Raw genomic sequence first — 12,969 nt, 5'->3', positions numbered from 1 at the left:
TTTAATTTTTTAAATATATCTCAAATTGTCAATGGATATAAAACATTGCAAGAATGCTTTTTAATCTCATTTTTAAATAGCAATATCTGTGGAAGAAACTTTTCTTTCATTTCTGACCTCACAAAATTCTTCCTCTTATATATATATAAGAAATCTTATCTATAAGAAGAAGGACCAAAACTACTGACAAGAGCTTCTAAATCCAGGGTACTAAAAAGCAAACCAACTAGAGAACTAAACTGACAAAGCATTAAGCCATGGCCACAAGTTGTTCCTACATGGTGTCAACAAGATTATCCATGCTTGGTTGGAGTGGAGGAGGAAGAAAAGAACTCAGGAACAGAAGAGCATCCTTCATTTCAGCTCAGCAGCAACAAACAGATGTGGAGGAAGCAGAGAGTGTGAAGGCACCGCCGCAGGAAGAGCAAGAGCAAGCAGAGAGCAGCCGGAGTTGGAAGCCGAAAGGGACGAAGCCAAGGCCGGTGGAGCCTCAGCTGAATGTTAAGAGCAAGAACATGACCAGGGAGTATGGAGGGCAGTGGCTGAGTTGCACCACCCGCCATATAAGGATCTTTGCGGCCTACATTGATCCGGTGACTTGCGAGTTTGATCAAACCCAGATGGATAAGCTCACCCTTATTCTTGATCCCAGTAATGAATTCGTGTGGAAACCTGACACATGCAACTTGGTCTATTCTTACTTCCAAGAGCTTGTGGATCACTACGAGGTAGTTTTCCTTAATCACCAATTCAATAATGCTCCATGTCTTTTCTAGTTCTGAATTTGGGAACCAAATCTCCGTAATGGTCCTGAGATTCAAGACGTATATTAATTTAGTCTTTAAAATTTTAACTGTATTATTGATATCTTTGTGATTGAGTTTCAGACACTATAATGGTTTTTCGATCTTTTTTAGTAGTAACTCAACAAACGAAGTGATGAATTGGCACTCCGTCGTGGCAAGAGTGTGCCAGCTCATCTTTCTATTTGTTGAGTCATTCCGGAAAAGAGTTGATAAACTATTATGGTGTCCGGAATTTAATCTCGAGAACAGCAATAATACAATTAGAACTTCAGGATGAAATTAGTGTATAAATTTCAAATACCACTTTAAATATTTAGTCAAATTTAAACTTACATCTAAATAAGAGGTCACCTTAGTTTTTCGAGTTGAATTAGTCAAATTCGAATATGATAATAGAGTTAGCATATTAGTGACAGAGACCAAAACTAGTTAACTACCTCGGGAAGATGTAACTAAGGAAAAACTACTTGAGCGTTTTGATGAAAATAATGATTCCTTCATGTTTTGATGAAATTATGAACCAGGGTGCTCCATTAACAGAATACACACTTCGCCTAATTGGTTCGGACCTAGAGCACTATATAAGGAAGCTGCTATATGATGGTGTCATCAAGTACAACATGGACGCTAAGGTTCTGAATTTCAGCATGGGAAAGCCACGCATCATGTTCAACAATGATAACCAACTTGAAGAGCCACCTGAGAAATGAGCAAAGCAAGTGCATTTGCATATTGGTGTAATGACTAGTTCCTTTTTAAAGGTGTATAAAATTGTTGTACATTAGAATTTTAGGGATTGAGTTAAACCAATGGCAACCTAAATATCATTATACTTATAGCACATAGTATTGTCTATCTACATATATTAATATAAATATTTTCTGGCTTTCAATATTTTGGTTCTAGACAATATATTTGAACATCAAAAGCGAGGTATTTATAGTTAGGGTTATTATGAGATCCTTGTAAATTTAATTTTGATTCTATGCATTAACTTTCCTACCAAAAAAATCACCTTTACTTGGAAAAAGGAATTGAGTGGATACATATACTTTAATTTAATTTAGGTTCTTATAATTTAGGTTTTTATAGTTCAAAAGTTTGTAATTAAAATTTTAAATTAGATAAAAGAAATTAATTAGATTCTTTTTAACTACTTTTGTTAAAAATATAGTTTTTTTAAAAAGTATGTATTTTTGTATTTTACGTCAGAATGATTAGTGTAATATTCTAAAAGTAAATATCTTAAAATTATTGTGTTTTTAATTTTTATTTTAAAAATTAATAACTAATAAAAATTTAATTATAAATTTTTATCTAGAATAATGATCAATTATAAATTTTATACTATAAAAATAAAATAAAAAATTAGATAAAATTATAAGAACTAACAAAATAATTAATAATTTAATTTAATATTATCAAGTATCAATCTATCATTTTGTTCAACAATCCATCATTTTTTTCCTACAGATAAAACAACAATAACAAATAATATCAAAATTCAAAATACTCAATTAGAATGTAGTAGAAGAGAAAATCCCAGAATTCAGAAAATAAATAAAACAAAGGGGGAATGCCACGTGACATGATGTTGAGTGGGCCCAATTAACTAACATACCGTGACCCGTGCCATCCGGTCAGACACAGGTAAACTCGGTGGGTATGAGATTGAAACCGAGAAACATTTGACATCTCATCAGATCCACAAGCTTCACCGTCGCATCCGGTCACACACTAATCAACTATTCATAATCACTAATTAATTAATTAATTCATAGTGTACTATCCTCTTCACCACCTTCTTCTACCCTCACTCTCTCTCTCTCTCTCTCGCTCGCTCGCTCTCTCATTCTCTCTGTTTGCGATCTGATTCGGTTCCATGGCTTCCACTCTCGGCGACAATTTCAGCCTCCTCTCGCCGAAACAGGTTCTTTTCTTCTTCATTTTTTTACTTCGAATCACTCTAGATTCTTGTATTCTGAATTATGATACTGATTTTTGAGGATTCAGCAAGAGCTGGCGAAGATGCTGTTGGATAATGGCCAAGAGCACGTGTTTCGTGATTGGCCGGGTCCCGGCGTCGACGACGACAAGAAGAAAGCGTTCATCGATCAGGTTCGTGTTTCAGTGCATCCTGCATAATTAATGCTCTGAATAATTTCATTTCAAATAGATCTCTAAACGGCATTGCGTTTTTGTGCAGGTGACTCGGCTGGATTCTAGTTACCCTGGCGGCTTGCAAGCTTACATTAAAAACGCTAAACAACTCTTAGCTGATTCTAAGGCTGGCAAGAATCCTTTTGATGGCTTCACACCTTCGGTAAGTCATTATTTTCATTAACATGTATGCATTTATGTGCATCTAAGTGTTATGTGATTTGAATTTGGAGATACTTCATATTTGTGTTATCAACAATGCAATGTAAAGTATGTAATTCAATTCAATTTGAACTTTTGGTTGGGACATTGAGGCTATCTGTAGATTGTGTGCGTCTGTGTGTAGAATGTTGTTTAATGATGAATTTGCAGGTTCCAACGGGTGAAACCTTGACATTTGCCGATGAGAACTTCATAAAATACGAGGAGGTGGGTGTTCAGGAGGCTCAGAAAGCTGCCTTTGTTCTTGTCGCTGGCGGTCTTGGGGAGCGCCTTGGATATAGTGGGATTAAGGTAATATCTGGTCACTTTGTGTCATTGATAGTTTTATTCGTAATGGGATGCCTTGCATATATCATTGACTCTGTTTCTGATGTGCTGTAAAGGGCTTTTTGGATTAGCTTCAGATTCAAGATTTGAAGGAATTAGCTCTTGATTTTTGAGCATGCTCTATATTTTGCAGGTTGCTCTTCCTGCGGAAACCACTACTGGGACATGCTTCTTACAGCATTACATTGAATATATATTGGCACTTCAAGAAGCCAGCTCACAAGGTTAGTATTATTCGTAATTGGTGTATTGAACTAGAGTCATAGTTAGATTTTGTTACTCATATGGTAAAACAAATGACACTTATACAATTTAAGGACCAAGGATCCATTTGTTTTGATGGAAAAAAAACACCTTAGTATAATTGTCTTTCTCCCTAATAACATTCTGCTGCCACCATATCAAAATTGATATATTCTGTCTACACTATATTTTTCTGGAAAATTGCTTCCCTTTTTAGAAGGATATGCAATTTCTTCCTCCTTAACTGTGTTGTAACTGTTGCCTAAACTGCTAAAAATCAAGCATAGGGCAAGTGTTATTTTGTTAAAAAAAAGCTTTCTTAAAATATTTTCCACACTATGCACCAGAAAATACTGAACATATATTTCTATATAGAGTTTTTCTGTATAAACAAATTCACCTCTTTTAGCAATTAGAATGGTACAAAGTTCATGACTTCATATATCATAGATATCTTATGAAATCATAGTCCATGTTCATGTAGCGCATAATACAATCATCTTGATTGTATGATAATCTAAGATTGCATAATGATAGGTTCTACAATTGTTGGCCCTTGCTTCTTTTTTTTTTTTTTTTTTTTTTTGGAGGGTGGGGGTGTAAAATAACATAAATCCTTAGGATTTCTTTCTTTGTTCTTATTCTTTTTTCCCTCCTTTTCTTGCAATGTTTCAGACTATAGTCCACTCAAAGTCCTTTCTTTTATTAGGTAAAAACCAGACACAGATTCCTTTTGTTATTATGACATCTGACGATACCCATGGGCGTACCTTAGAATTATTAGAATCAAATTCTTACTTTGGTATGCAGCCCAAACAAGTAACGCTTTTGAAGCAGGTATGTCTTTTGGTGTCTCACAGAAAGTTCAAATTTTAATTTATTTTAAAAATTTCTTATATTTCTGTATGATTCAGGAAAAAGTTGCATGCTTAGAAGATAATGATGCCAGGCTTGCATTGGATCCTCAAAACAAATACCAAATTCAGGTATTGTTGCAAATGGAGTGTTTCTTACTAATTTATCATTATTATATTTTCAAGCACGGTCAATCTACTAATGATTTCTCTTTATGTAGACAAAACCACATGGCCACGGAGATGTGCATTCTCTTCTCTATTCCAGCGGTATTCTGAAAGTATGGTATGGCTCAGTACAGTTTTCTGACCCTTTTTTAAATCTGCATATGCATTTCCGATCTCACTATTTTTGGTTTTAGATAAAGCAAACTTTATCTGTTTGAGTAATTCTGGAGATGTTATAATTGGTAGATTAAAAAAGCTCTTACGTAAAACTAAGATGTTGGTTGACGGTTGTGTATTTTGATGGATTGTCTCCAAGAATTCCTTGAAATTAAAAGAACAAATGGATCTTTGTCTTCTGTTGATATGCTTTGTTAGATTTATATCTTGATATGCATTTGTTAGGAATGAGGCTGGGTTGAAGTGGGTTCTCTTTTTTCAAGATACAAATGGACTTCTCTTCAAGGTTAATTTCTTTCTAATCTCTTCACACTTTTGGTTACTTTTTCCGGTCCCCTTTAGTCTTCATTGTGTAGTAAATACAGGCAATTCCATCAGCACTAGGCGTAAGTGCTACTAAACAGTACCATGTCAACTCTCTTGCTGTACCTCGGAAAGCAAAAGAAGCCATTGGTGGAATTACCAAACTCACTCACTCTGATGGTAAATTTTAACTTTCCATCCCTAATCTGGTAATCCTAATATACCAAAAAAAGGGCTGCTTGCTTTTTGTGTATGTCATGGTGGAATACAACTTTTTCCTTACCTGTAAATGATTTGGATCTATGTATCAGTATTTTGCATATTCCTAATGAGATCAAATATATACTTATTTTATAACAAATGTATAGTTTTAATAAATTTTGGGAGTATATACATTTGCATTATTGCATAATAATTAGTGGCAAGTTATCTGTGCTTTAAACGTTACCATCTAATTTTCCTGTTCAATGGTAGTTTTAAAACAATACTTTTGTTCTTTCATGCTAGGAGGTGGTATTTTATTAGAACTATGGAGGTTTCTTTAGTACCTCCTTTTTTTAGGGTACAAAGTATCCCATAATGATACGTGGTTAATGTTGCCCATATATGCTATCTTATTAAAATAAAAATGTAGATAATTACTTTAACATTTATATTTAATTAAATGAGGCATGGCAAATTGGGGATACACTTTGACCCTCAAAAAAAAAAAAAAAAATCAAGGGCATTTAGAAGTCTTAAAATATTATGTTACTTATAATCCATCTTTATCTTGACATCATTATGTCACTGTTAATTGATTTTCCTGCACCCATTCCCATTGATTTCAATGCACTTAATCATAGGGAGATCTATGGTCATAAATGTGGAATACAATCAGCTAGATCCTCTTCTGAGAGCAAGTGGATACCCTGATGGAGATGTCAATGCTGAGAATGGCTACTCTCCCTTTCCAGGAAATATAAACCAAGTAATCCTCTTTCATACTTAAACATTCTCCTTTATCCTGAGTGGCATGAAATCTACCACTAGTGGATGTGAGCCGTCAACTGACCCATTCATAATTCACTTGGAATACTAGAAATATCATGATGTTGTCAGTTATTGTTAATTATTGTTTTATTTGTGGCATCCATGTCCTTATTTGGTTAAATGTGCCAATGCGATTACTGCACAGTGACAATATCTCATTCTAACAGTTGATTTTAGAACTTGGTCCTTACATTGAAGAACTCTCAAGAACAGGAGGTGCTATAAAGGAGTTTGTTAATCCAAAGTAATACTTCTTTTTTATACTCATTGCACTTTGTTATTTACACTTTGCTGTGCCATCAATGTTCTTTAACACCAATTCTTATACTTTTCTTGTGCATTACGCTTTGCTTGGAAACTTTTTCACTTCCTCTCTTTTTTTCACTCAACTATATTAATGCCATTGTTAAGGGCAAATTACATTAACCTTGGTTAACATTTGTTGAAATTCAGTGTTGGCCTTCTATTTGTTCAGGTCACAACTAAAACCTCCTTCTATGTGATGATAGTGTTATGTTTGAGGGATTTGGTGTCATAATTTATATTATTAGGGTATCGGGACAACTATTGTCTAAACCTTAGGGAGGTCAACTTATGTTTTTTGTAAATTGGGGAGGTCACAGTGAATTTTACCAAATTTCAGGGGAGGTTAGTGTAATTTTCCCCTTATTAAACCTTCTTGTTATTCCTACGAACTTGCAATAGAACTAACAGGTTTTGGCATTCTGAAGAAAAGTCTATTTGGCTTAATATGGCTACATTTTGAAACAGAAACAGAGTTAGATGACTTATCTGTGACATCCTGTTATATCATATTATCATGCTATATTTCCTCCATGCAGATATAAAGATGCCAGCAAAAATGAATTTAAGTCCTCAACCCGACTAGAATGTATGATGCAAGACTACCCAAAAACACTTCCCCCATCAGCCAGGGTTGGATTCACAGTAAGTTATCTTCAGGAGGTTACATAAATTTTCACTAACCAAAGCTCAAGGTTGTCCTTTCATTCATCCCTGGAGCTTTCATGTAACAATATCTTTTTTGAATAGATGCCCAGTTTACTATTTTTGGTAGCTCACTGGAACTATTCTGCAGGTGATGGATGCTTGGCTTGCTTATGCACCTGTGAAGAATAATGCTGAAGATGCTGCCAAGGTAGTACTTATATTCTAATGCAATTAGTTGTTGCAGTGATTGACCTCATTGTTCATTAGCTTGCAAAATATTTCATATGGAGAATCAAATGTACAGCAAAATAAATGCAGAATACCAGTTTGAGCACTTGAATAACAGTGTTAACTTGCTAGGATTTTTCAGGAGAGGAATTATTTCTAATTAATTTTTGTAATATTACTGTAGGTGCCAAAAGGAAATCCATACCATAGTGCAACATCTGGGGAAATGTACATCTACCGTGCGAATAGCCGTATTCTCAAACAGGTATTTTAGTCCTTAATGTCATGAGACGCTAGTTTTTTTTTGTTTCAGTAATGTTTATGTTAACGTTACCGTTATTTTCCTCTGAATCTAGTTGAAAATATTAGTCATTTTGGGAATTAGTAAAATATTTATGATATTTATTGTCTACTTGAATTCATTTAGGGTACTTTGGAAGTTTAGAAGAACTTTTACTTGAGTTACTCTCTAATATGCCTATATTTTTTTCAAAATAAGATACAACTTATATTTTTACTTATGATTTATGAATGGTTTATTTCAAGGAATTTCGTTGTCTCCATATAATTTCAGGGTATCATCAATCCATTGTCTTTAGCAGCTTCTCCTATCTCTTGTGCTTTTATCTGACCTTCGTAGATGTTAGCTGCTCTAACTCGATGATATGGTTCAGGTTGTAAAAAATTGCATTTCCTTTTTGTTTTTCTGCCAGGTTGGTGTCCAAGTAGCTGATCCAGTAGTGCAGGTTCTCAATGGGCAAGAGGTTGAAGTTTGGCCCCGCATCACTTGGAAGCCAAAATGGGGTCTGACCTACTCTCGGATCAAGAGCAAAGTTAGGGGAAAAAGCTCTATTTCCCAGAGGTCTACTCTGGCGATTAAGGGTCAGAATATTTTTATTGAAAATCTGTCCTTAGATGGGGCTCTTATCATTGATGCCGTTGATAATGCGGAGGTATGATGATAGCTTTTTGGTATTTTATCTGCTTGTGTGACCTGCATATTGTGTCTTAACTGCTTAGAAGGAATAGTTACTAGATGTAGCGCAGATAAAACAATTAGAGCTTGGTGAAAGAAGATAATAATTTAAATTTTTAACACCATAACATATATAGACTGAAATAAAATCAAGTCACTCCTACAATCTACTGGACTCCAACTTATCCAAATAACTAGTGAAGATATCCCAGTTTTAAAAAATAAAAGTTTTGAATTTTTCTATGAATATCCTAAATACTTTATATTGTCATTCGCCTTATAATTGCATTGTTTCTATTTCATTTTTATTTTTACATACCCCAAATTAATCAAATCTTGAAATTTGTCTTGTTCAGTATTAATACACATGCATGGAAGACCACGTTTTTTATTTAACGTTTAGATTAATGCGAGTTTTTTTTTCTCTTCTTTTTTAATAGGTTAATGCAAGTGGTTCAGTTCAGAACAAAGGTTGGACCCTTGAAACTGTCGACCACAAGGATTCGAAGGAGCCTGAGGTATTGAGAATCAGGGGTTTTAAATTTAACAAAGTTGATCAGCTAGAAGCAAAATACACCGAGCCTGGCAAGTTTACCCTCAAGCCTTGAACCTGCATCTGCTCTTAAGAAATTTTGGCCTCTCATCTGTAAGTGTTGTTATGAACTGGGTTTGGGAGTGCCTTTCTGGTAATAACGTGTGCTCAGCAGTTAAGAGTTTTGCAGGTCTGCTTATTGCACTTTTTTTTTTAGTTTAATATTTTTTGGATGACTGGTTGCAAGTCTTTAGTATTTTGGTTCAAAAATTTTGCAACCCCCCCACCCCCAAAATCTTCCTCCTCCTCCTCTGAGCAGGGAAATTATTCTTGCATTTCCAGCTAATTGTAAAAAACCCATAAGCTCATCTGAGTTGGACCCCCTTCTAATTGAGCATGTTAGTTTGCACATGGAGAATGGGTGATGTAAAGATAACCAGGGCAAAAGGCCTTGCTGATTGTTTCCCATCCAATATATTACCAGGGACATTTTATGCAGCAATATTATCAGTTTGAGACAAGCAATCAACTTTTGTCTAACTGAAGGTTCAATTGAATTGCGTAAATGGTACATAGTGCTTGTAATCTGAACATTACATTAAGCCTGGACCCTAGTCACAAACTTTTAACAACGTATAGTAGTGTTTCCTCAACCCTTGAATAGGGATTTAGAATTTCATTTCCATTTCATGCAACCAAACTGATCGATTAATTATTGAGAACCGGTGTTATCCAATCAATATTAATATGTTATCTGAATTCAAAATTTGGTTTGAAGTTGGAACATTAGCGAATATCCTCATTTGGTAACAGTAAATTCCGTGCAAGGTGAAGATGTCAAACGGCACGTAAAGGCAAGAGACTTGCCCCACGAGGAACTAATAAGGAATTGAGAAACAAATGCACCACCCTTTTTTTTCCCTTAAAAAAAAAAAAAAAAAGACAAGACAAAAACGAACGAAAGTGTTCGGAACAAAACATAATAAGTTGTCTTGTCTTGAGCATATTGATTATCCATGCTTATCACGTAGCTTAAAAGTTAGTGAACAAAGTATAACTAAATTATACAAGCGCCTTATGGCACTTCTTCATTCTTTTGAGCACTAATGTGGTTCCTATTTTTTCCTTTTTGATGGTGTATTTGCTCTCAAACAAAACTCACGTCATTGAAGACTCCATGTACCAAAAATGACAAAATAAAAAATGAATGCATCCAATGCTCCATCCATGTCGATAGCACGTGTTCCTCATTATAAGAGCAGAAAATAGGCACGACACACGCACCCCACACGCATTTGAATGCACTTCTTAGTCTTTTGTTTAAAGTCTATTTCGAAAAATCTATGCAGTACCCTTTATTCTTAAAAAGCATGAAATCACATGGAAAAGAGACCTCACATAACTTCCACTAAAATATTATTATAAATAATTAACTAATTATACTCCTACACGATTAGGAAAATATAAAGAAGCTTTTTGCAGTTCTTATGTGATTGTCTGGTTACATTGCCTATAAAATTACCTTAACCTGAATTACTTAAATTTCAAATCTAGGCATTTAGGTTCAATCTGATTCACTCAAATGATATTCGATTTCGCTAAATTTTGTAATAGCACCCAACTTAGATCAACTTAACTTGTATTTATTTTGACTGATTTAAGTTGATTCATCTTATTAGATATTACTATCAGCTATATGAGATAGGTTAACTGAACCTCTTTATTCCATGTAAAAATATGTTGACTCATTTTTTGGACAATATGTTTCAGAATAGTATGATGTATACATACATATTTTATATCCAATAGCAGATTTTACTAGAATAATAATAATAATAATAAAGTTGCTTTCAGAGCAAGTGCACAGAAACTTCATGTGCATCTATCTTAGACTATTCTTATCCTTATTCTTAAACAATTCATGTGGGCCAAATAAATTCCTGTTCCATTTGTGCGCATCTAATATTCACCAACCTATACGTTTTTGCAACCATTATATAATTTTATTTTATATATAAATACCCTTACATGGGTGGCATTAGTAGTTGCAAGCATTTTGATTACTTAAGAAGCACAAAAACAAGAGGTGGTTTTTTCACATGTTGTTTGCAAATATGACGTCATCAGTTCTAACTGCCACTGATTTGCGGCGGATATTTGAGAAGCTTGACATGAATTGCGACGGTTTCGTGAGCCTTGAGGAACTCAATTGGCTCCTCCACAACATAGGCTTCCAATTAACGTTAGATGAATTGGAATCCCTTGTTGAGAAGAAAAGCCTTAACTTGAACGAGTTCTTGTTCTTCTATGACTCAATAATATCCAAGAAGAATTGCAATGACGACGATGATGATAATAATGAAGAGATGGATGATGAGTTGTTGGAGAATGATCTTGTGGAAACGTTCAAGGTGTTTGATTTGGATGGAGATGGATTCATAACGAGCAACGAGCTTCAGTGTGTTCTTAAGAGGCTTGGGTTGTGGGATGAGAGAGGTGGCAAGGATTGTGGTTCCATGATTCGATTCTATGATACCAATTCCGATGGCCAGCTTGATTTTGAGGAGTTTAAGAATATGATGTTCCTCACCATCACCACCGCATGAATCTATATCCATGCTCCTTCTCAATTTTCTCTTCATAATTTTACTCAAAATTTCTGTGTCACTCTAAAACAGAGGATTTGTAATGTAATCCCATCATTGTTTCATCTTTGGTGTCAGCATCTTCAACTTAGACATGTGAATGCAGCAATCTGTTGGTCAGTAACAATTTTTTTTAATCTGGAAATATCATGAGAAAAAAAAAAACCTTAGACCTTGGCGCAATTGGCCTATAATTTTGTGTGTATATATATTTAATAATCATAAATAATGTGTACATTATTGTCCCATTATGAGGATCAGATAATACTAGCCTATATGTATTGATTATTTATTAGTTATTAGTTTATTTTATTTTACTTTTCAATGTCTCTCGAAACTCGATAGGTTAAGAAATAATCTATCTTCGAGTTTCACTTAAAGATTATCGTTGGACAATGGATTATTACCTGTCATACATAAACATTGACACTGACATGGGACACGACACGACACAGAACACGCCGACACGCGAATTTTAAAATCTTATAAGACACGGGAACATGCATACATATAAAATATAAAGTATTTTTTAGATAAATCATAATGGTATTTTGATATTTTATTGATACTAAAATATAAATTAATTTTTTAATTATTTTTAATATCTTATTTTAATTATATCAACTATTTAAAATATTTTTTTTAATAAATAATAATATATACTATATCTAAATTTATTTCAAAAATATATATTAAGAATAAGATTGGACACGCTGACACGTGATGGTATTTAGGTGTATCCAAGCGTGTCCAGTGAAGAATTTTTTTTATTAAGACACGGTTTGGACACAACAGACACGCGTGTTGAACGAGTGTCGGTGAGTGTCGTGCTCAAAATGTGTCTGACATGCGGACACGGCAACTCAACGAAGTGTCCGTACTTCATAGATTATTACATATATAAAGCAAGATTTAAATTTTTGACATTTATTTAAATATATAGGTGAACTAACCACTTGACTAATCTCAATGACTTATTTATAAGTTATTAATTAATTGGTTTTTACTTGTTAATAAGCTATGTAACTAAATGTGGTCTTATTAGGAGTGTATTATAAGTATGCAGTTCTGTATATATGGCTAAATGAAATAGTGTATGTAATCCTTTAATCAAAACAATGTACTTCAATCCTCTTATCTAAATAATGAAGTAGTAGAAGATTTTTCTGTGTACTAAAACCATAAAATGTTCAGTGTGCCAAGTTACATAAAATGGATTTTTCTTTAAATGCTAAACGCCATAAAGAATTTCTTTTTTTCTTAACTTTTTTTCAAAGAAGAGTGTGTTATGGTGGTACATTATTCATGAATTTTCCTTAAAATCAATATTTTTGTAAAATCTTTT

General features: G+C 33.9%; 3 protein-coding genes across 3 annotated transcripts; all 3 read left to right on the top strand.

Moving 5' to 3' along the window:
- The first annotated feature begins 158 nt into the window (after positions 1 to 158).
- NDHM (subunit NDH-M of NAD(P)H:plastoquinone dehydrogenase complex) lies at positions 159 to 1,698 on the top strand. The gene is made up of 2 exons (XM_016307961.3): positions 159 to 728; positions 1,331 to 1,698. The coding sequence occupies exons 1-2, from the start codon at positions 258 to 260 to the stop codon at positions 1,514 to 1,516; spliced, it is 657 nt and encodes a 218-aa protein (XP_016163447.1). The 5' UTR covers positions 159 to 257; the 3' UTR covers positions 1,517 to 1,698.
- Positions 1,699 to 2,575: 877 nt separating this feature from the next.
- On the top strand, positions 2,576 to 9,481 carry USP (UDP-sugar pyrophosphorylase). Its single transcript, XM_016307960.3, has 17 exons — positions 2,576 to 2,736; positions 2,820 to 2,924; positions 3,013 to 3,129; positions 3,339 to 3,479; positions 3,649 to 3,739; positions 4,468 to 4,595; positions 4,673 to 4,744; positions 4,834 to 4,898; positions 5,183 to 5,243; positions 5,323 to 5,440; positions 6,106 to 6,230; positions 6,460 to 6,536; positions 7,135 to 7,240; positions 7,392 to 7,451; positions 7,656 to 7,736; positions 8,185 to 8,424; positions 8,888 to 9,481. Exons 1-17 carry the CDS (start codon positions 2,689 to 2,691, stop codon positions 9,053 to 9,055), a joined length of 1,803 nt encoding a protein of 600 aa, XP_016163446.1. The 5' UTR covers positions 2,576 to 2,688; the 3' UTR covers positions 9,056 to 9,481.
- Positions 9,482 to 11,002: 1,521 nt separating this feature from the next.
- On the top strand, positions 11,003 to 12,006 carry LOC107606000 (putative calcium-binding protein CML44). The gene has a single exon (XM_016307958.3). The coding sequence runs from the start codon at positions 11,079 to 11,081 to the stop codon at positions 11,583 to 11,585; it is 507 nt and encodes a 168-aa protein (XP_016163444.1). The 5' UTR covers positions 11,003 to 11,078; the 3' UTR covers positions 11,586 to 12,006.
- Positions 12,007 to 12,969: the final 963 nt, after the last annotated feature.

Source organism: Arachis ipaensis, chromosome B7 (genome assembly GCF_059453495.1).
Source record: "Arachis ipaensis isolate K30076 ecotype BB chromosome B7, ASM5945349v1, whole genome shotgun sequence".
NCBI classification, from domain to species: domain Eukaryota; kingdom Viridiplantae; phylum Streptophyta; class Magnoliopsida; order Fabales; family Fabaceae; genus Arachis; species Arachis ipaensis.
The sequence above is the reverse complement of the archived record's forward strand: the minus strand, read 5'-3'. Positions and strand labels throughout refer to the sequence as shown.

Excerpts from the sequence above, each read along its gene's own strand:
- LOC107606000 (XM_016307958.3), top strand. The coding sequence starts at position 11,079 with ATGTTGTTTGCAAATATGACGTCATCAGTTCTAACTGCCACTGATTTG.
- NDHM (XM_016307961.3), top strand. The coding sequence starts at position 258 with ATGGCCACAAGTTGTTCCTACATGGTGTCAACAAGATTATCCATGCTT. Across the intron at positions 729-1,330 it reads AGCTTGTGGATCACTACGAG|GGTGCTCCATTAACAGAATA; the intron begins GTAGTTTTCCTT and ends ATTATGAACCAG.
- USP (XM_016307960.3), top strand. The coding sequence starts at position 2,689 with ATGGCTTCCACTCTCGGCGACAATTTCAGCCTCCTCTCGCCGAAACAG. Across the intron at positions 4,596-4,672 it reads AAGTAACGCTTTTGAAGCAG|GAAAAAGTTGCATGCTTAGA; the intron begins GTATGTCTTTTG and ends TGTATGATTCAG. Across the intron at positions 5,244-5,322 it reads CAAATGGACTTCTCTTCAAG|GCAATTCCATCAGCACTAGG; the intron begins GTTAATTTCTTT and ends TAGTAAATACAG.